The sequence below is a fragment of the Pelophylax lessonae genome (assembly GCF_965119305.1).
Source record: "Pelophylax lessonae genome assembly, chromosome: 1".
Lineage (NCBI taxonomy): Eukaryota > Metazoa > Chordata > Amphibia > Anura > Ranidae > Pelophylax > Pelophylax lessonae.
In genome coordinates, this window is record NC_138768.1 from 36479400 (window position 1) to 36503301 (window position 23902).

The following is a 23902-nucleotide window of genomic DNA, read 5'->3' on the forward strand; positions in this document are numbered from 1 at the left end:
TTTGTCAAGTCAAGTGGATAATATTGTTGCGTAGATATGGGACACACTCTGTTGTATTATATGAAAAATACCCATGGGATATTGGCTATTGTGTATTGTATATTGTATGTGTTATTAATGCTGCACTATATTTCTCTTTTAGACTGCAGATTGCTATCTGTTTAGCTAAATGGAATTGTTTATGATGTAAGGAAATGCTATTTTGTTTGCAGCATATTAGAGACAACTTTTTTTTTATTGACAATGGAAAAGATGGGGGAATGTATATTTCTTAACCACTTGACTGCTGGGCACTTTGACCCCCTTCCTGGGCCAATCTTAAGCTTGACAATTGCGCGGTCCTGCAAAACTTTGTTTCTGTTATAAAATATAGCAAACAGGTAATTTATCTTCTTCACTAATGTGCGCTGATGAGGCTACACTGATGGGCACTGATAGGCTGCACTGATGGGCACTGATGAGGCTGCACTGATGAGCACTGATGCAGCAGCACTGATGGGCACTGATGCGGCAGCACTGATGGGGTTGCACTTATGGGCATTGATGCAGTGGCCCTGATGGGCACTGATAAGCTTCACAAATGGGCACTGATGCAGCGGCACTGATGGCCACTGATGGGCACTGATGTGGCGGCATTGATAGGCACTGAAAGGCTACACTGATGGGCACTGATGAGGCTGCACTGATGAGCACTGATGCAGCAGCACTGTACAGTACTGATGCAGTGGCACTGATGGGCATTGATGCAGTGGCACTGATGGGCACTGATAGGCTTTACTAATGTGCACTGATGTGGCGGCACTGATGGGCATTGATGTGGCGGCAGTGATGGGCACTGATATGCTGAACTGATGGACACTGATGCAGCAGCACTGTACAGTACTGATGCAGTAGCACTGATGGGCATTGATGCAGTGGCACTGATGGGCACTGATAGGCTTTACTAATGTGCACTGATGTGGCGGCACTGATGGGCATTGATGTGGCGGCACTGATGGGCACTAATATGCTGCACTGATAAAAAGGGCACTGATTATCATTGTAACTGTGCGTCGTCATAAGATCGCCGGTTATCAGCTGTCAGAATATTTATACTGCTCTGAATATAACAGTGTCTATTTATGTCAATAAGCAAAGATCTGTGAGGTAGGAGAATCTCAACTTATTTCCACAAATCAATATGTAACAAGTTTATTTTAATTGATTAATTTCTTTTTAAAAGCATATACCAATCTTAGTGAGTACAGCCTACAGTATGGAATATATAAAAATATTTATTCACAAGACATGTATTCACAATAAATGATCAAACTTGAAATGACACAAAAAGATAACTTTACATAAAATACAAACTTCAAACGATCAATGCAATGTGATATTTAGCTCAATAATGAAAGTAAAATAAAAGCAAGATGACCTTTTCTACAGGTATAGCATAAACCATAGGTAAGTATTCTATATAATCAGACCACAATTGTCTGCGAATTGCACAGCCAACAGTCCCTCCACTGCAGATGGAGCGAGAGTAAGCTATGCAAAACGGGAGACTAAAATCGCTAATAATGCGCTGAATCTGATATTAATAAAAATGTATAAAAACAAAAATCAGCTTTATAGAGAAAAATCTACTATGGTTTATACGGCTGGGATTGTAATCTTATTACCCTTAAATATGCAATATAAAACATATAAGGAAGGAAATAAACAATTCTTGAATAAACTCAAATTAACAACAAGGTATATTTACCACACTTAAGATGGTTGCTAGCTTCAAATGGTCATTACCAGAGTCCTTAAGATGGATGCCTTCTTAAAATGGTGGCCAGTGAGGGAGGATTTTCGTTTGGCGTCCCTCAAAGTTTCAGATAAATGATGGAGCAAGATGGAGTATCTTTAGATGAGTATATAGATGGATGTAGTAGTGTGTATGTTGTAGGTGTAATGTGTGTTGTCAGTGATGTAATGTGACTCTCACATCTGGGTTATCCTTTTTATATGGTATTGAACAAAGGACTAATAAAATTACCATAAGTTAAACCCAGAGGGAGGAACATTATCCCCATTGGTTGGGATATTCTACCCATTAACTGGTGATGTCATTCGCAACACCTCCTTACTAATTAGCCCAATACTTTGGATAATAAAATTAACGGATGATTTCTTTATATTTAAGAGTAATCATAAAACATAACATAAAACTTTGTCCATACTCTCAGTACATACATAAATGTCCATCTAATACCTCCATCATGTACCCTGCAATTTTGGATCTGGTAAAGCCATTTATAAAGATAATTATTTTTTTAATACAATATATATATTTATATTGGAAAATACTGAGTTACCCCATGACTGCATTTAGTAGCATCTCCAAAGGGGGCAGTATTGTACTGTTCATTAGATTCAGCATATAAAATAATTAGACCATAATTATTATTATCTGATGACCTTTTTGATCTCGTGGCTAGTGAAAGTCCATTAATTATTTGGATTCTGTCAAACACTTCAGACATTGCGTCTGGCTTGTAGGATCTATATGGCCATAAAAACTTAAACACAAACTTCTCTAAAATGAGGTTATTAGTATTCACTCTTTGTCTAAGTAAGATTACTATGTGCAAGAATATAAAACCAAAATGTGATATAACATTCCTAAATATATATGTATACATATACGTATAATTATTACTCATATTTTCTTACATACGACATAATGCATCTTTAACACTTCTATAGTTTAAATGTCTGATAGAGTACACTGGGCTATTGTCCATTGTTAAAATACTTACAGACAGACTGGCACTACCATTATGCCTTATCTGATGAGATGTCCATGTATCACTAATTTATGACTACATAGGTAGACAGAATTTTCTGTTGAAAGCATAGACCCTCTGTAAGAGACATCTTGTAAAAGAACATATATGAACTTTCATTTACCTCCAAAACAAGATGGAAGCTATGCTGTTCACAATCTCTATAGTCTACATGGCTTTTAAATGTTTCCATTTTCTTTTATTTTAATTCCCCAATAATCCTGACACAGCAGACCGCTGTTCTGCCAGTAATGAACACACAGATCCTGTGTTCCTTCTATTTAAGATCACAGATCTCTGTGTTCATTAAGCAAGCCCATCCCCCACACAGTTAGAAAGCACCCCTAGGGACACATTTAACCCCTTGATCGCCCACTGTGTTAACCCCTTCCCTGCCAGTGTCATTATTGCAGTAACAGTGCATATTTTTAGCACTGATTACAGTAGCAATGTCACTGGTCCCCCCCCAAAAGTGTCAAAAATGGCAGGGGTCCGATCTGTCCACCGCAATGTCACAGTCCCAGTAGAAATCGCAGATCGCCGCCATTACTAGTAAAAAAATGTAAATAAATAAAAATGACATAAATCCCTCCCCTAGTTTGTAGACGCGATAACTTTTGTGCAAACCAATCAAAATACGCTTATTGGGATTTTTTTTACCAAAATATGTAGCAGAATACAAATTGGCCTAAAATGATGAAAAAATTAGATTTAGATAGAATGTTATATAGCAGAAAGTAAAAAATATAATTATATATTTTTCTGAATTGTCGCTCTTTTTTTGTTTATAGTACAAAAAAAAAAAAAAAATGGCACAGGTGATCAAATACCACCAAAAGAAAGCTCCATTTGTGGGAAAAAAAGGACATCAATTTTATTTGGGTACAGCGTCACACGACCACGCAATTGTCAGGAAAAATAACGCAGTGCCATATCCCAAAAAATGGCCTGGTCATTAACTAGTTCTGGACCGGAAGGATTTGCCCCCTTAATGACCAGGCCCGTTTTTTGCGATTCGGCATTGCGTTATTTTAACGGACAATTGCACGGTCATGCGACGCTGTACCCAAATAAAATTGATGTCCTTTTTTCCCCACCAAAAGAAAGCTCTATTTGTGGGAAAAAAACATCAATTTTATTTGGGAACAGTGTGGCACGACTACACAATTGTCAGTTAAAGTAACGCAGTGCCGAATCGCAAAAAATGGCCTGGTCACTAAGGGTGGAAAATCCTTCAGGTCCAGAAGTGGTTAAGCAAAAATGTGAACTCACTGATACGGGTTTTTAATTAAAAAACATCCCTTTTTTTAAACTATATTTTTTTGTTTAAATATTTAGTATAATGATATCGCATTGTTTCCTGACAGATGCCCTGCATATGTACTGCGGGGGGAACTTCACTGTAACTGGAGATTTGGAAACAGCCAGTATATTTGCCACCTACCCACAGCAATATCTGACCATGGGGGGCGGATTCCTGGACCAGGTGAGTGGAAGGATCACTGCGTGTTATCAGCCAGAACCCTATGTGGACCGGCTCTGAGGAATCAGACTACTTTATCTCTACCGAAAGCTGTAAATGTCAAAGGCTGTTTTCACAGTTGTGCGATTCAGGAACCAGCGCGAATACGGTGCGGGTTCCTGCATCGCATCTGAATCGCCAGCTGACATCTGCGAACCGCTGCGGGTGTCAATATAAAGGTAATGACACCCCCAGGTCCGTTCCTAGATTGCAGTGGGAACTGTGAAATGGAGCAGGAATCGGATCGCATACGTGCGAACACTCATGCGATCCGATTCCAGTGCGGACCAAAAAAAAAAGGGTCCTGCTCCATTTTTGTGCGAATGCAATGAGCTTTCGGCCATACAGTTTGTATCATACCTCCCAAATTTTTGAGATGGGAACGAGGGGACACCTATAAAGCAAAAGTATGTAGGCAAAGGACACACCCCCTGCCACGCCCCCTAAAGATGAATTATACCAAAAAAAATTATTAGTTAAAACCCACAAGTGATTTTTTTTTTTTTCACTATTATTCATTTATACTGGCATCTAAAATTTATAAATGCAGAAATTTAGAAATTGGGTGAAAGGTTTAGCACCGGGAAAGCCTTTTTGAAAAATAAATAGCGCATTTTATATACAAATATATAGATCAGATCAAAATGAGGGACCAATGAGGAGGAAAGAGGGACTTTCTTCTAAATCAGGGACAGTTCCTCGAAATCAGGGACAGTTGGGAGCTATGTTTGTTTGGCTGAATTTGCATTGCACATAAATCGCATGTGATCTGCACAAGTGTGAACCCAACCTCATGGCAAAAAAAAAACATTTTTTTTGATGCCGCTTTTCTCTGCATTACATTATTGACCCTGTTTTGAATGTGATATTAGCTACTGAGCTTTTATACTAGATGAAAATAGTTGTGCTGTCTCTTTAACGACTTTAAGACCGGAAGATTTTCCCCCTTAATGACCAGGGCCTATTTTGCGATTCGGCACTGCGATATTTTAACGGACAATTGCGCGGTCGTGCGACGCTGTACCCAAATAAAATTGACATCCTTTTTTTCCCACAAACCGAGCTTTCTTTTGGTGGTATTTGATCACCTGTGCGATTTTTTACTTTTTGCGCTATAAACCAAAAAAATAGCAACAATTTTGAAAAGAAAACAAGAAATGTTTTCACATTCCGCTATATAACATTCCCCCCCCCCCCCTCCAAAAAAAAAATGTAAAAATCTAAATTTTTTTAACATTTTATGCCAATTTTTTTTCTGCTACATATTTTTGGTAAAAAAAAAAAAAATCGCAATAAGCGTATTTTGATTGGTTTGCGCAAAAGTTGTCGTGTCTACAAACTGGGGGAAAGATTTATGTCATTTTTGTTTATTTTTTTACCAGTGATGGCGGCGATCTGCAATTTTTTGCGGGACTGCGACATTGAGGCCGACAGATCGGACCCCTAACTGACACGTTTGACACTTTTGGGGGGACCAGTGACATTACTACAGTAATCAGTGCTATAAGTATGCACTGTTCTGTAGAAATGCCATTGGCAGGGAAGGGGTTAACAGTATTGGTGATCAAGGGGTTAAATGTAAGTCTAGGGGAGTGATTCTAACTGTGGGGGGCGTGGCTTGTGAAATGATCATAGAGACATGCGATCCTATATAGCAGGATCACATGGTTTCTGTGATCATTGCAGGGAGAAGGACGGACGGCTGTGTTTACAACAGCCGTCCGTCCTTCTTTGTCAGTGGGGGGAGATCGCCGGTTTCAGGAGGTAATCGGAGCTGCCTGACACCCGCACTGGCTTCCCTGCTGACGATCGGGGATGGGAGCACGCCCCCTAAACTCCTGAGAGCGAGCGACAAAGAGCTACATCGCATTGCCCAGCAGCCTGTCGCAGTAAATCTGCGGCGGGCGGTCGTCAAGTAGTTAAAAGTCACCGCAAAAAAAAAAAAAAATGGGAATCACTGAACCACCATGAAGACATTAACCAATTAAGGACCGGACCTATTTCTGACACTTGCTGTTTACAAGTTAAAATCAGTATTTCCTGACAGACTCCATGGCAGCATACGTATCGGGTTTGGCCCCGCCTCCAAACCTACCCATAGGACCTCACTCCCATAAATCTTTGCTCCTGTTCAGCACACGTGTTCTTTTTTTGTCCTCCAAAGGATTACCTGATATCCTACCTGAAGATGGATTCCGGGTGATGGATGGCTCTACCAGTCGGGTATGGAGCTCTCCAATAAGCCCCAGCTGCTGCGGGGTATGGAGGAGGGGCGAAGATGTAGCAGCCTTGGCCAAAAAGCCCAGCTGCTGCGGGTGGCCGGTACCCTTGAAGAGATAAGTCCGGTGTGCATCCATCCCTGGTGGTCTGCGGTTCGTGAGTACACTCCATGGCAGCTATTTTATATGCTTATATTGCCTTGTTTATATATGTTTCTCTTACCTGGTCTTTCCTGCCTTCCCTGGTGGCTAGTGGTCCGGGGCCGGTCAGCGGTTCACTTCCTGACCGGCCGCCGGTGCGGTGCGCTACTGCGCATGTGCGGCGCCTCCAGAAGCCTACGGCCACATCACCCTGAACACGCCCGATCTCGTCTGATCTCGGAAGCTAAGCAGGGTCGGGCCTGGTTAGTACCTGGATGGCTCCGGTGGTCAGCCCGCCCCTAACAGGTATTTGGGGCTTCTTGGTGGGGCTGTGGGTTATAGGGGGTGGGGGTAGGAACTCAAGTGTTCCTAGCTTCCTGTCTGTTTTTTCTGTTTTTTCTCTTGTTCACAGCCCTCCTCGTTCAGAGACTAGGCACTCTTCTCAAAGAAGTGAAAGACGCTCAAGCTCTCGCCACCGGCACTCTACAGGAAAGTCCCGTTCGGGCTCACATCATCAAAAATCATCTACTTCAGCCAGCCACGCACGGAGACCTGACAAAGCAGGTTGCAGAGGCTGTGGCGCTAGTGTCCCGGAGAGGAAGCTTTTCTGTGATAGATGTTTCTCCCAGGCTGCGGGAGAAAGGGATACTTCCGATCAGCGCATTGAGGCTTTGGTCAAGAGAGTGGTTAAGGACTCTTTGGCAGAGTTGGGTGTCAGTCGTTCTCAAGACACTGCAACGGCTTCCCCAAGCCCCTCCCCTGTAGCACTACAGGTACAGGAAGATTTAGAGTCAGCCTACACAAGCCATCAGTCGATGCTCTTGTCAGGTAGCGACTCTATAGATGAGGATCCCTGCTTGGGTTTTGAATATACCTTGGTGCCTTCCCTGGTTAAAGCGGTCAGAGAGACCTTAAATTGGGAGGAGTCAGCTGTTCCCCCTCCCAAGCAGAAGAAGTACTTTAAACAGCTCAATAAGGAGCGTGTTAATTTTCCCTTCCTGGGAGAGTTGGGTGAAATCATCTTGGAGGAGTGGAAAAAGGTGGAACGAAAGAATTCCTTAGTATCCAAGATGGCTAAACTTTACCCCTTCAAAGAGGATGATGTGAAACATCTTGAGTCCCCTCCCCTAGTTGACGCAGCAGTCATGAGACTGGTCAAGCACGTGACCCTTCCCTTAGAGGATACGGTCTCATTTAAAGACCCGTTGGACCGAAGGATGGACTCTGATTTGAAGAGAATCTACCTTACAGCAGGTATGGCCTGTAAGCCAGTCCTGGCTTTGGCTGCTCTATCCAAAGCCATGGAGTCTTGGGCTGATGTGGTAGACGAATCGGTCAGATCGGTTTCGGAGGAGGTGGCCAGAAGCGCTCCAATCCAGGAGCTTAGGCTGGGCGCGTCGTTCCTTGGGGAGGCTTCCATAGACTTGATCCGTCTATTGGCAAGAGTTATGCTGTCCTCGGTCACAGCTAAGAGAGCTCTTTGGCTCCGCCCTTGGGTGGCGGATCCGGCATCAAAGCAAGTTTGGTGCCGTATTCCCTTTGAGGGGTCCTCCCTTTTCGGGAATAAACTGGACGAGGCCATAACCCGGGCTACAGGCGGTAGGTCTGGGTTTCTTCCCCAGGATCGGCGCCAGTTCAACGTCAAGAAAGGACAGCCTACCAGTAAATTTGTGCCTGACCGGGCCAGGGAAGCTCGTTCTTATAGACCTGGTCGGGAGTTCAACCGGAACTGGAGATCCAGACAGTCTTCCAGGAAGACGACAAAGAACGTCTCCTCTGGGGACCGTGAGCCCACTAAGTCCTTTTGAAGGTGGGCCCGCTCAGACATGTCGGGTGGGTGCACGTCTACGCTCCTTCCGACATGTCTGGGCGGCTTCGATTCAGGACCCCTGGGCCGTCAGGACGGTGTCTTCAGGCCACAAGTGGGTCTTCAAGGAGAGGCCAGGCTCAAGGTTCCTGCCTACTGCCATACCATGTCTAGAAGAAAGGCGTCAGATTTTGTTTTCTTACGTCGAAGCTTTCATTGCTCAAGGGGCTGTCATCTCCGTTCCAGAGTCCGAGCGAGGCCAAGGAATATATTCTCCGCTCTTTCTGGTCCAAAAGAAGAACGGATCATGGAGACCAGTAATAGATTTGACCTTCTTGAACAAATTCATAAAAAAAGAAAGGTTCAAAATGGAGACCCTGTTGTCCATACAGCAGTCAGTCCAGCCGGCAGATTGGATGGTGTCCATCGACTTGAAAGACGCCTACTTTCATGTCCCTGTGGACGAAGATTTTCAAAGGTTTCTCCGGTTCGAAGTGGGAGGATTACATCTTCAGTTTATCTGTCTCCCATTCGGGCTCTCAACATCTCCACGGACCTTTTCAAAAATCTTATTGGCCGTGGTAGCCCTACTGAGATTGAAAGGTATCCGTCTTCACCACTATTTGGACGATCTACTCCTGTTGTCCCAAGACAGAGACCAACTATTAGTTCATCTGGAGCAGGTCGTGTCCACTCTCCAGAAGTTTGGTTGGTTACTCAACAAGGAGAAGAGTCACCTGATTCCAACTCAGTCCCTGATCTACTTGGGCGCTCTGTTCGACACAGAGAAGGCGACTATCTCTCTTCCAGAGGAAAAGATAGGGACTCTCCGAGACAGGATTCGCTTTGCCCTCTCATCCTCTCATCTTCAGGCACGTCAATGTCTGAAGGTGATCGGGACTATGGTCGCAGTAGTCCCCATGGTGAAGTGGGCCCTGTGGAGGATGAGACCCTTTCAGAAGGGATTCCTTCAGCAATGGGATACGTGGCATCTGGATCAACGCATCTTCCTAACCCCTTCAATGAGAGCGAGTCTTCCTTGGTGGCTATGCAGAGACCACCTGCTGAACTGCCACTCTCTGAGGCCAGCTCCGTGGGTAGTGGTTACCTCGGACGCCAGCAACATAGGCTGGGGTGCCCACTGTCTGTCGGAGGTGGCACAGGGCAGGTGGGAGTTTTCCACTCGAGGAATAGTATCCAACATACTAGAACTCCGAGCAGCATTCCAAGCTCTTCGAGCATTTGCTCACCTGACAAAAGACCAACCTGTCATGCTGCGCCTGGACAACACCTCAGCAGTGGCATACATCAGGAAACAAGGGGGTACACGCAGCTGGTCCCTATTGAGGGAAGTGGAGCCGATTATGTCCTGGGCACAGAAAAATCTCTCGAATCTTTCAGCGGTTTATGTTCCAGGAGTCCAGAATGTCAAAGCAGACTTCTTGTCCAGAGTGGATCTGGACAACAACGAGTGGTCCCTTCACAAGGAAACGTTCGACTGGATCCTAACATTGGGGTTTTCTCCAGAGGTAGATCTCTTCGCCTCCCCCTGCAATCACAAACTGCCGAAGTACTACTCAAGATTCAGAGATCCACAAGCATCAGGGATAGATGCACTCTCGGATCAGTGGAGATTCCACAGGGCATACGCCTTCCCACCAATTCCGATTGTGTTGCAGTTCCTTCGGAGACTCAGGTCGGAGCCAGTGGAGGTAGTGGCGGTGATTCCCTTCTGGCCGAACAGGCCATGGTTTCCCCTTCTGACGCTACTCAGTGTCCAAGACCCAATCCCGCTACCCTTCAGACCGGACCTGTTGTCCCAGGGGTCTGTACTCCATCCGTGCCCAGACCGTTTACATCTCAAGGTCTGGATGTTGAGAGGAGGAGGTTACAGGCTTTAGGCTGTCCAGAAACGGCAATCTCGACATTACTTAGTGCTAGAAGAAGCTCAACGAACAGGGTGTATCAGAGAATCTGGGAAAAATTTTCTGCACAACTGAATACAAGGCCTGATCCTCAATCTTCAATTAAGATCCAGGATGTATTGAGCTTTCTCCAATCAGGACTGGATTTGCCTCTATCAGTGAGTTCGCTCAGAGTCCAGGTCTCGGCTATTTCTGCTTTTACAGGGATCTCCTGGGCCACTCATGCCCTAATTCGTCAGTTCTTCCAAGGGGCAGTGAGAATCAGACCTCAGAGAAAACCCAGGTTTCCCAAGTGGGATCTGCCACTAGTTCTGGATTTCCTGGCGAGTCAAATTCAAGACATGTTTGATTCTTTGACCATAAGAGAGCTTACACTGATAACAGTGTTTCTGGTGGCTATAACCTCAGCAAAAGAGTGTCGGAAATTGGGTCCTTTGGGACACAAGAGCCTTTCTTAACCTTTTTTCCTGACAGAGTGGTGCTCATCCCCATGCTGGATGCGAGACCAAAAAGGACCTCTGTCTTCCATGAAAACATAGAAACAGTATTACCAACCTTTAGACAGGAAGAGGAAGAATCTTCGGTTCATCCGCTGGATGTTGGAGAGTGTATTAAGAAATATTTAAATGCCACTTCCTCTTTCAGAAAATCAGAACATCTTTTCGTTACCTTTTATGGAAAAAACAAAGGTTCAAGAGCCTCGACGAGATCCGTTTCCTCTTGGATCATCCAGACCATCCAGTGGGCTTATAGGGCTAAGGGCTTGACCCCTCCAGCAGTAGTTACAGCTCATTCGACGCGGAGCATCTCTACCTCCTGGGCAGTATCCAGACATGTGGCTCCTGAAGTCATTTGCAGAGCAGCATCGTGGTCCTCTATTAACACTTTCTTATCCCATTACTGTGTTGAGCCAGCGGCTCTTTCTTCTGTGAATTTTGGTTTGCAAGTCCTGTCTGTTTGACAAAATGCATTAAAACTTTTCTGTTCAGCACCTGCCCACCCTGTGTGTACGGCGAGTTATTTCCCGATACGTATGCTGCCATGGAGTCTGTCAGGAAAACGGAAAATTTATATCAAATACTTACCGTAATTTTCCTTTCCTGATGGACTCCATGGCAGCAGGAGTTCCCTCCCGGATTTCTGTGGAGGATAGTTACAGAACACGTGTGCTGAACAGGAGCAAAGATTTATGGGAGTGAGGTCCTATGGGTAGGTTTGGAGGCGGGGCCAAACCCGATACGTATGCTGCCATGGAGTCCATCAGGAAAGGAAAATTACGGTAAGTATTTGATATAAATTTTCCGTTTTTTTGCTAGAAAATTACTTAGAAACCCCAAATAATATATATATATATTTTTTTTAGCAGAGACCCTAGAGAACAAAATGGAGATCATTGCAATATTTTTTATCACACCATATTTGCGCAGCGGTCTTACAAATGCAATTTGTTTGGAAAAAATACACTTTTTTAATTAAAAAATAAAAATACAGTAAAGTTAGCCCAATTGTTTTCTATAATGTGAAAGATAATGTTACGCAGAGTAAATAGATACCTAACATGTCATGCTTCAAAATTGCGCACGCACGTGGAATGGTGACAAACATTGGTACTTAAAAATCTCCATAGGCAACGCTTTAAAAATGTTAACAGGCTACCAGTTTAGAGTTACAGAGGGGGTCTAGGGCTAGAATTATTGCTCTCACTCCAACGATCGCGGCGATACCTCACATGTGTGGTTTGAACACCATTTACATATGTGGGCGCGACTTGCGTATGCGTTCGCTTCTGCGCGCGAGCTTGGAGGGACGGGGTGCTTTAAAATTTTTTTTTCTTATTTATTTTACTTAAATATATTTTTACACTGTCCCTCTAAAATTTTTTATTTTTTTTGGATCACTTTTATTCCTTTTACAAGGAATGTAAACATCCCTTGTAATAGAAATAAGCAGGGCAGGACCTCTTTATTGTGAGATCGGAGGTTAAAAAGATCTCACATCTACACTTAAAAGTAATAAAAAAAAAAAAAAAGTAATTTTTTTTTAATAAAAAAAAAAAAAAAATTAGGCCCTTTTAACCACTTTACCACCGGAGGATTTCGCTGTCTTACGTCTGGGCCACTTTTGCGGTTCGGCACTGTGCGACTTTAACTGACAATTGCGCGGTCGTGCGACGCCATACCCAAACGAAATTGATGTCCTTTTTTTCCCACAAACAGAGCTTTCTTTTGGTGGTATTTGATCACCTGTGCGATTTTTACTTTTTGCGCTATAAACAAAAAAAGAGCATAAATTTTGAAAAAATAACAATATTTTTCACATTTTTTTATATGAAATTCCCCCCCAAAAAATGTAAAAATCTAATTTTTTTTTAATTTTTGGCCAATTTGTTTTCTGCTACCTATGTTTGGTAAAAACAAAAAATCACAATAAGCGTATTTTGATTGGTTTGCGCAAAAGTTATTGCGTTTACTAACTAAGGGAAAGATTTCTGTCATTTTTGGTGGGTTTTTTTTTAATGAGTAATGGCGGCGATCTGCGATTTCTTTTGCGGGACTGCGACATTGCGGCGGACAGATCAGACCCTTGACTGACATTTTTGACACTTTTGGGGGTACCAGTGACATTACTACAGTAATCAGTGCTATACATATGCACTGTTACTGCAAAATGACACTGGCAGGTGCCACTTTGCCGCAGTAGAGCTCTAGTGAGCAGTCGGCAAGTGGTTAAGGCCATTGCTCCGGACCTCCAAGAGCATAGAGTGGAGTGGGGGCCATCTTGCTCTCACTTGACTTCCTGCCCAGTACCACTGTACTGTCGGCTCCGGTAAGTGGGAAAAACGACCGGGAAGCGGCGGGAGGGGGGCGGGCACATTGCTTAGTAAAACAGCACACCGCACACAGACTACACCAGGGATCTCCAAACTATGGCCCTCCACTTGTTCATCCCATGAGGCATTGTAAAATTCTGACATTCCCAGACATGACTAGGCATGATGGGAATTGTAGTTCCTGAACAAGTGGAGGGCCATAGTTTGGGGACCCCCTGCACTAAAAATTGTCAGGCACACAGTTAACCCCTTGACCAGACAAGGCAATGTTTTTCCAATCTTCTGTTGTCCAATTTTGGTGAGCCTGTGCCAATTGTAGCCTCAGTTTCCTGTTCTTAGCTGACAGGAGGGGCACCCGGTGTGGTCTTCTGCTGCTGTAGCCCATCTGCCTCAAGGTTGGATGTGTTATGCGTTCAGAGATGGTATTCTGCATACCTTGGTTGTAACGAGTGGTTATGTGAGTTACTGTTGCCTTTAGATCATCTCAAACCCGTCTGCACATTCCTCTCTGACCTCTGACATCAACAAGGCATTTTCCCCCACACAATAGCCACTCACTGGATATTTTCTCTTTTTCCCACCATTCTCTGTAAACCCGAGAGATGGTGGTGTGTGAAAATCCCAGTAGATCAGTAATGTTTGAAATACTCAGACCAGCCCGTCTGTCACCAACAACCATGCCACGTTCAAAGTCCCTTAAATCCCCTTTCTTCCCCATTCTGATGCTCGGTTTGAACTTCCTCAAGTAGTCTTCACCACCTCTAGATACCTAAATGCATTGAGTTGCTGCCATATGATTGGCTGATTAGCAATTTGTGTTACCAAGCAATTGAACAGGTGTACCTATAATAGTGCACCCGGAAAGTATTCACAGCGCTTCACTTTTTCCACATTTTGCGATGTTACAGCCTTATTCCAAAATAGATTACATCCATTATTTTCCTCAACATTTTACAAACAATCCCCCATAATGACAATGTGAAAGAAGTTGGTTTAAAATATTTGCAAATTTTGAAAAAACAAAAAAGGAAACAAATCCCATGCATGGTACATAAGTATCACAGCCTTTGCTCAATACTTTGGTGAAGCTCCTTTGGCACCAATTACAGCCTCAAGTATTTTTGAGTATGATGCTACAAGCTTGGCACACCTATTTTTGGGCAGTTTCTCCCATTCTTCTTTGAAGGAGCTCTCAGGCTCCATCAGGTTGGATGGGGAGCGTCAATGCCCAGCCCTTTTCAGATCTCTTCAGAGATGTTCAATTGGGTTTAAGTCTGGGCTCTGGCTGGGCCACTCAATGACATTCACAGACTTGTCCCGTAGCCACTCCTTTGTTATCTTGGCTGTGTGCTTAGGGTCATTGTCCTGTTGGAAGATGAACCTTCGCCCCGTCTGAGGTCCAGAGCGCTCTGGAGCAGGTTTTCATCAAGGATGTCTCTGTACATTGCTGCATTCATCTTTCCCTCGATCCTGACTAGTCTCCCAGTTCCTGCCACTGAAAAACATCCCCACAGCATGATCCTGCCACCACTATGCTTCACTGTAGAGATGACATTGGCCAGGTGATCAGAGGTGTCTGGTTTCCTCCAGACATGACACTTGCTATTCAGGCCAAAGAGTTCAATCTTTGTTTCATCAGATCAGAGAATTTTGTTTCTCATGGTCTGAGAGTCCTTCGGGTGCCTTTTGGCAAACTCCAGGTGGCTGTCATGTGCCTTTTACTGAGGAGTGGCTTCCGTCTGGTCACTCTACCATACAGGCCTGATTGGTGGAATGCTGCAGAGATGGTTGTTCTTCTGGAAGGTTCTCCTCTCTCCACAGAGAAACGCTGGAGCTCTGTCAGAGTGACCATCGGGTTCTTGGTCACCTCCCTGACTAAGGCCCTTCTCCCCACATCACTCAGTTTGGCAGGTCGGCCCACTCTAGGAAGAGTCCCTGTGGTTCCAAACTTCTTCCATTTACGGATGATGGAGGCCACTGTGCTCACTGGGACCTTCAATGCTGCAGAAATTTTTTTGTACCCTTCCCCAGATCTGTACATCGATGATACAATCCTGTCTCAGAAGTCTACAGACAATTCCTTGGACTTCATGGCTTGGTTTGTGCTCTTAACTGCGGGACCTTATATAGACAGGTGTGGGCCTTTCCAAATCATGTCCAATCCACTGAATTTACCACAGGTGAACTCCAATCAAGTTGTAGAAATATCTCAAGGATGATCAGTGGAAACAGGATGCACCTGAGATCACGTTTGAGTGTCATGCAGTGTTAATTTCGTCGACTAAAACCGACTAAAACGTTTTCGTCGACTAACACAATTCAGATGATTAAAATACGACTAAAACTAAAATGGCATTTTAGTCAAAAGACTATAACTAAAACTAAATCGAAATTTGCTGCCAAAAATTAACACTGGTGCATGCTCAAAGCATAAATAATAACATATTAGATTTTTCACTCCAGGACCAGCAGTAGTATATAATGAGTTTGGAAATTGTAGAGAAATGCTTAAATAATGCATTACAAATTACAATTGAACTACACCCATTCGATTATAGATGACTAAAATGAGTTTTAGTCGACTAAAATGTAGTGCATTTTAGTCGACTAAAATATACTGGAGTTTTAGTCGACTAAATACGACTAAAACTAAAACACTGGCAGAAGACTAAAATGGGACTAAAACTAAAATGCCATTTTAGTCCTAAGACTAAGACTAAAACTAAATTGAAATTTGCTGCCAAAATTAACACTGGTGTCATGGCAAAGGCTGTGAATACTTATGTACCTGTGGGTTTTCTTTTTTTTTTTTTTTAATGAATCTGCAAAGATTTCAAACAAATTTCTTTCACGTTGTCATTATGGGGGATTGTTTGTAGAATTTGGGGGGAAATAATGAATTTAATCCATTTTGGTATAAGGCTGTAACATAACAAAATGTGGAAAAAGTGAAGCACTGTGAATACTTTCCGGATTCATTGTATAAACATTTAAAGAAAAGTAAATTATTAACACACACAAATTATATTAATTATTACATATATATATATATATATATATATATATATATATATATATATATATACATATATATATATATATATATATATATATATATATATATAGTATATTAAAAAAAAATGTTTTACTAAGCCTATAGATCCTTCTTAAAGAGGAGCTCCAGTCTGGGAATAAAAATTATTAAAAGTTGGCAGCTACAAATACTGTAGCTGCCGACTTTTAATATAAGGACTCTTAGGTCCCTTTCACACTTGTGGGACTTGTCCTACGATTTGGGAGTGCAAAGTCACATGACAAGTCATACTCCATGATTTTCAATGAGTACCGTTCATATCTGTACGACTTCGAGTCGCAACAACTTCAAAGTAGTCCCTGCACTATTTTTGGCCGATTTTAATGCGTTTTGAGGTCCATAGACATAGGCATTGCTTCAAGTCCAGTCAAAAACGTGGTAAAATAGCACGACTTTTAGGTTGCATAAGTGTGAAAGTGGCCTTACTTGTCCAGGGATCCCCCAGTGTCAGCAACTCGAGCCGATTCGTCAATTGGCTTCAGAGGCAGGCACCGGTGTTATGTTGATAGGTGACGCTCTGTAGGTATGGGACGCTCACAAAGTGCGCATGCGCGTGAGACATCCAGTCATCCAGTATGCGCTCCACTTTCGTTCCGCATTCCACTCACTTTGCGACAGGTGTTCTGTCGATATGAAATGCTCTCTCTCAAATAGCGCATTTAAAGAAAAGCAAGGCTGTGCTTAGCTGTGCACGTGCTATTGAGACCGTTCAATATCGACAGAACACCGTGGAAAAGCAAGGGTATAGAACGCATACCAGAAGATTGTATGTCTCACGCGCATGCGCACTTTACGAGCATCCCGTACCTACAGAGCGTCACTTATCGACATAACACCGGCATTGTAAGCAAGGGAAACCGGCAGTGAAGCCTTCAGGATGGTCCCACCGTCTACTGGGACCTGTGTGTGTGTCCCAGAAGGCAGCGGGGGGGAAAGAGGATGGGCCGCAAATGCATGCAGATCGCCTATCAGCGATCTTACCCGGAAGTGGGAATGGGTAGCTGTCAAAGCCAGGTCCCCGCTCCCCCACCAAAAAGTGCCAAATGTAGCAGTGGAGGGTGCGAACAAGTGGAGCTTCCCCTTTGTGGTGGACCTCAGAATGGGGCGAAGGTTCATCTTCCAACAGGACAACGACCCTAAGCACACAGCCAAGATAACAACGGAGTGACCTACAGGACAACTCTGTGAATGTCCTCAAGTGGCCCATCCAGAGTCCAGACCTCTGGGACACACACACACAGGTCCCAGAAGGCAGCGGGGGGGAAGGAGGAAGGAAATGCACTCAGATCGCCAATCAGCGATCTTACCCGGAAGTGGGAATGGGTACCTGTCAAAACCAGGTCATCGCTCCCCCGCCAAAAAGTGCCAAATGTGGCAATGTAGGGTGCAAACAAGCGGAACTTCCCCTTTGTGGTGGACCTCAGACTGGGGCGAAGGTTCATCTTCCAACAAGACAACGACCCTAAGCACACAGCCAAGATAACAGAGGAGTGGCTACAGGATGGGACACACACACAGGTCCCATAAGGCAGCGGGGGGGGGGGGAGGAGGAGGGGCCAGAAAAGCACGCAGATCGCCAATCAGCGATCTTACCCGGAAGTGGGAATGGGTAGCTGGCAAAACCAGTTTCCCGCTCCCCCCACGAAAAAGTGCCAAATGTGAGAGTGGAGGGTGCGAACAAGCAGAGCTTCCCTTTTTGCGTGGAGCTCCACTTTAAATTGTCATTTGAGGTGAGACGAAGAACCAAACCAACCGCAAACAACAAACAACATTATCGCATTGGACAAACATCTAATAGGCAATCAGCCAAGGCTATTCTATAATTCATTATGCGGCAAGAGATAACAGCACTCTATAAATACCAAGTCTTATGGTGCTACTAATGTAATAGAAACATAAACCCATATCTCAACAAGAATAACGGTACAAAGGTAACATTATTTCAAGTTATTCATTACTGCTTACAGTGCATCCAGAAAGTATTCACAGCGCTTCACTTTTTCCACATATTGTTATATTACAGCCTTATTCCAAAAATGATTAAATTCATTATTTTCCTCAACATTCTACAAACAATCCCCCATAATGACAACATAAAAGAAGTTTGTTTAAAATATTTGCAAATTTATAAAAAAAAAATAATAATAAAAATAATCCCATGTACATAAGTATCACAGTCTTTCCACAATATTTGTTGAAGCACCTTTGGCACCAATTACAGCCTCAAGTATTTTTGAGTATGATGCTACAAGCTTGGCACACCTATTTTTGGGCAGTTTCTCCCATTCTTCTTTGCAGGACCTCTCAAGCTCCATCAGGTTGGATGGGGAGCGTCGGTGTACAGCCCTTTTCAGAACTCTCCAGAGATGTTCAATCGGGTTCAAGTCTGGGCTCTGGCTTGGCCACTCAAGGACATTCACAGAGTTGTCCCGTAGTCACTTTAATATTATCTTGACTGTGTGCTTAGGGTTGTTTTCCTGTTGGAAGATGAACCTTCACCCCAGTCTGATGTCCAGAGCGCTCAGGAGCAGGTTTTCATCAAGGATGTCTCTGTACATTGCTGCATTCATCCTTCCTTCTATCCTGACTAGTCTCCCAGTTCCTGCCGCTGAAAAACATCCCCACAGCATGATGCTGCCACCTCCATGCTTCACTGTAGAGATGACATTGGCCAGGTGATGAGCGGTGCCTGGTTTCCTCCAGACATGATGCTTGCCGTTCAGGCCAAAGATTTCAATCTTTGTTTCATCAGACCAGAGAATTTTGTTTCTCATGGTCTGAGAGTCCCTCAGGCACCTTTTGGCAAACTCCAGGCGGGCTGTCATGTGCCTTTTTACTGAGGAGTGGCTTCCGTCTGGCCACTCTACCATACAGGTCTGACTGGTGGAGTGCTGCAGAGATGGTGGTTCTTCTGGAAGGTTCTCCTCCCTCCACAGAGAAACGCTGGAGCTCTGTCAGAGTGACCATCGGGTTCTTGGTCACTTCTTGGTCACTTCTCTGACTAGGGATCTTCTCCCTCAATCCAGGGGCGTAACTACAGGGGTTGCAGGGGTTGCAATCGCTACCGGGCCCCATGCTCCAGGGGGCCCGGTAGCAAACCAGTGGGTGAACTTCCAGGATCCCAAAGGTCACACTTGCGACCGGACCCTGGCATTGCACCACTGTGGGGAGGCCCCAAGATTGCAGGAAGTGGGCCCACAAGATTGCAGGAAGAAGGCCCACCGCAGATCTTGTGAAAGAATCCTGCTGCGGGACCGTAATAAAAGGCCATGCAACGAGTGTAAAGAGCCCCAGGATTAGTGGGAAGAGCCCTGGGCTTGAAGGTAAGGGCCCCGGCCAGGGGTCTGGGGGGCCCTTCATGGTTTCTTGCATCAGGGCCCTGAAGGTTCTAGTTACGCCTCTGCCTCAATCACTCAGTTTGGCCGGGTGACCCACTCTGGGAAGAGTCCTGGTGGTTCCAAACTTCTTCCATTTACAGATGATGGAGGCCAATGTTCTCACTGGGACCTTCAATGCTGCAGAATTTTTCTGTACCCTTCCCCAGATCTGTGCCTCAATACAATCCTGTCTCAGAGGTCTACAGACAATTTGTTCGACTTTATGGCTTGGTTTGTGCTCTGACATGCACTGCTAAATGTGGGACCTTATATAGACAGGTGTGTGCCCTTCCAAATCATGTCCAATCTACTGAATTTACCGCTGTTGGACTCCAATCAAACTGTAGAAACATCTCAAGAATGATAAGTGGAAACAGGATGCACCTGAGCTCAATTTTGAGTGTCATGGCAAATAAATGTGAATACTTATGTACATGGGATTTTTTTTTTTGTTTTCATTTATTTTTAATAAATTTGCAAAGATTTCAAACCAATTTCTTTCACGTTGTCATTATGGGGTATTGTTTGTAGAATTTTGAGGAAAATAAGGAATTTAATCCACTTTGAAATAAGGCTGTAACATAACAAAATGCGGAAAAAAGTAAGCGCTGTGAATTCTTTCTGGATGCACTGTATGCTGTATATACTGTACAGATCTATATGTAGCACTGCCTCCTAGAGGACTGCTGAATATAACACTTTCTGGATTCCCCTGGGTTACCCGTAGCAATGGCTTGCAGAAACGTATCACTTTAAGTACTTGGCTCAGTCAATGATCAGTCCAGGGGATGTTGTTTTGTAGTTTTATTTAGAACTGGGATAGGAGAAGGGATGAGTGGGATATTCCAACTAGCAACTATTCACAAAGTTGAGGACATCTGACTTGAGACTGCGGCAAGGCCGCTGCTTCACTCTGCCACTGGAATAAAGGTAATAAAAGTGTTCCTGTGTACCAGTGTTAATTTCATCGACTAAAACCGACTAAAACGTTTTCGTCGACTAACACAATTCAGATGACTAAAATACGACTAAAACTAAAATGGCATTTTACTCTTAAGACTAAAATACGACTAAAACTAAAATGGCATTTTAGTCAAAAGACTATAACTAAAACTAAATCGAAATTTGCTGCCAAAAATTAACACTGGTGCATGCTCAAAGCATAAATAATAACATATTAGATTTTTCACTCCAGGACCAGCAGTAGTATATAATGAGTTTGGAAATTGTAGAGAAATGCTTAAATAATGCATTACAAATTACAATTGAACTACACCCATTCGATTATAGATGACTAAAATTAGTTTTAGTCTACTAAAATGTAGGGCGTTTTAGTCGACTAAAATATACTGGACTTTTAGTCGACTAAATACGACTAAAACTAAAACACTTGCAGAAGACTAAAATGGGACTAAAACTAAAATGCCATTTTAGTCCTAAGACTAAGACTAAAACTAAATTGAAATTTGCTGCCAAAATTAACACTGCTGTGTACAATTATCTTCAGGGTTCTAACTTGGCAACCCGTTCTCTCTCACTGTGGACCTGACACCCATCCACTGACTCCTACACTCTGAAGTGGTCCCCTTCCTAGGCAGACCTCTGGGCAAGTTCCTCTGTACTCACAGACACTGTTTTTCCAGATTCACTTCAGCCCCAACTCCTCCAGTCAGCTTCTCCTGGACCTCTGGGTTCAGTCACACTCCCTGGTTCACCAGGCTGACTGCCTGTGACCACCATCCACTGCTACAGAAGAGGAGACAGCCATCACCCTCCTTCTGGGACCTGGCTTCCCGCCCAAAGACACCCTGCCTCATGTGCTCTTGGCTTTTATACCCTATTCCAGGATGCACCACTCTCTGTGCCAAACCCATGGGATAAAAATCAAAGCCTGTGTGTCATTGGCTGGGTTTCCTCCACTGTCCAATGTACCTCTCTATTGGCCTCTCTATTTGCCTACTGCTTTCCTGTTAAGCAGAGAAAGCCAAACCTATACCTGCTATCTAGCACCTGACTAGGAGGGTGCTACATATACTAGGTCTTGTAAACAATAACAGATGATTTAACGAATCACGTTTTACACCTTGTACATGGTTGTGAATGTAAACTGAAAGAAACCCGCTATCATTACCCCAGCATTCCGCCTTATCAATAGCAATAAAGATTTCAAGCTGAATATAGATAGATTTTCCTTTGAACATTCTTACATTTTTTCTTGCTATCCATTGAGTGCGCTTATTTCATTCACAGGCCCACATAATTGGTGCTATTTAACCACTTCCCACCCAAAGACATGCCCGTACGCCCTCGGGTTTCCGTGGTTATGTCGGGATGGTGGGTGCACCTACAGGCATCATCCCGGTATCATTGTTTGCAGCTGGTGATTCTGTATAAGGTAGAAGTGATCTGAGTAGCTAATTAGCCACTCAATCATTTCTGCGGGTGGCGGAAGGGGGTCCCATCCCACCTCCTTCCCGCCACTGCCCCTGCCTATCCCGGGCTCTCCGGTCCCATGGCGGAGGCTGGGAGCGATGCGGTCAGCAGCAATGGCTGCCTGGTACAGAGAGAGAGGAACTGACGTCGTTCCCCTCTCTCTGTAACCTTGGAAATCGGGAGCGACCAGTATTCGTCACTTCCGGTTCCACCCCTTCCCTTTGTTTACCTGGCCACCGGCAGCCAGAGAAGCTGACGATTGAACCGATCTCGGTCTGATCAGATGCACAGGGGAGCCAGAGGAGAGATTTGGGGTCTAACAGACCCCAAATCTCTCCATAAAGAGGACCTGTCATGGCCCATGCTGTCACAAGGGATTTTGTTCATCCCTTGTAAAAGTACAAAAAAAAAATAATAATAAAAGAAAAAAGTGTAAAAAAAAAAAGTATAAATAAATAAAAATAACTTAAGGCGCCCCCGTCCCACCGTGCTTACGCGCAAATATGAACGCATATGTTACGCCCGCACGCATATGTAAATGGTGCTCGCACCACACATGCGAGGTATTGTCGCGAACGTCAGAGTGAGAGCAATAATTCTAGCACCAGACCAGGTGTTTGAGCACCGTAGTTTGCCGCCATTCTACGGGAAGGCGCAATTTTAAAGCGTGACATGTTAGGTATCTTTAGTATCTCGCAAAACTGAGTACGCCCCTCACATTTTTGTAAAAATGTTATTATATCTTTTCATTTGACAACACTGAAGAAATTACACTTTGCTACAATGTAAAGTAGTGAGTGTACAGCTTGTATAACAGTGTAAATTTGCTGCCCCCTCAAAATAACTCAACACACAGGCATTAGTGCCGGTTCACATATGTGCGGCTGCGGAGATGGCATGTAATAGCGGAGCGCGCTGCTCCTTCATTACATGCGATCTCCTGTGCGGATGTGAATTCAGCCATACACTTGAATGGCTGAAATTCGCACTGCACCTGCACCAAAGACACACAGGAGGCATTTTCTCAGCCGCATCAGGATCGGATCGCACAGTGATTCACATTTGTGCGATCCGATTCTGTGCGAACTGTCAGATCGCACTGCGATATGCGATCAAACTGAGGGTGTCGTTAACATTTAATTGACACCCCCTGCGTATCGCATATGGCAGTGTGAACTGCCTCTTGTGCGGATGCGATGCGGGAACAGGCTGCGAATTCGCAGCCTTCCTGCATCGCACAAGTGTGAACCGGCCATTAATGTCTAAATCGCTGGCAACAAAAGTAAGTACACTGCCTGTCCTGTCACAAGGGATGTTTACATTCCTTGTGATAGCAATAAATGTGATTAAAAAAAATGTAAATAGACAGTGTAAAAATAAAATAAATAAATAAATAAAAAAATGAAGAAAAAAAAAAATAAAAATTTAAAGCGCCCCGTCCCTCTGTGCTTGCGTGCTAAAACAAACACATACGCATATGTAAACAGTGTTCAAACCACACAATTGAGATATCGCCGCAATCGTTAGAGCCAGAGCAATAATTATAGCACAAGACCTCCTCTGTAACTTTAAATAGGTAACCGATAAAAAATTTTAAAGCGTCATCTATGGAGATTTTTAAGTAGTGAAATTTGTCGCCATTCCACAAGTGCACGCAATATTAGAGCATGACCTGTTAAGTATCTATTTACTCGGCGTAACATTATCTTTCACATTATACAAAAAAATTGGGCTAACT

At 43.8% G+C, this 23902-nt stretch overlaps 1 protein-coding gene across 2 annotated transcripts in view; it reads left to right on the forward strand.

Moving 5' to 3' along the window:
* Positions 1-23902, forward strand: part of LOC309555059 (aquaporin-7-like) — a 129922-nt gene that overhangs the window by 97236 nt on the left and 8784 nt on the right. For both annotated transcript variants that reach the window (XM_082256882.1, XM_082256881.1), the window contains one exon: positions 4184-4302. In XM_082256882.1, coding sequence (XP_082113008.1) covers positions 4184-4302 — 119 coding nt within the window. The remainder of the gene's footprint in view (positions 1-4183; positions 4303-23902) is intronic.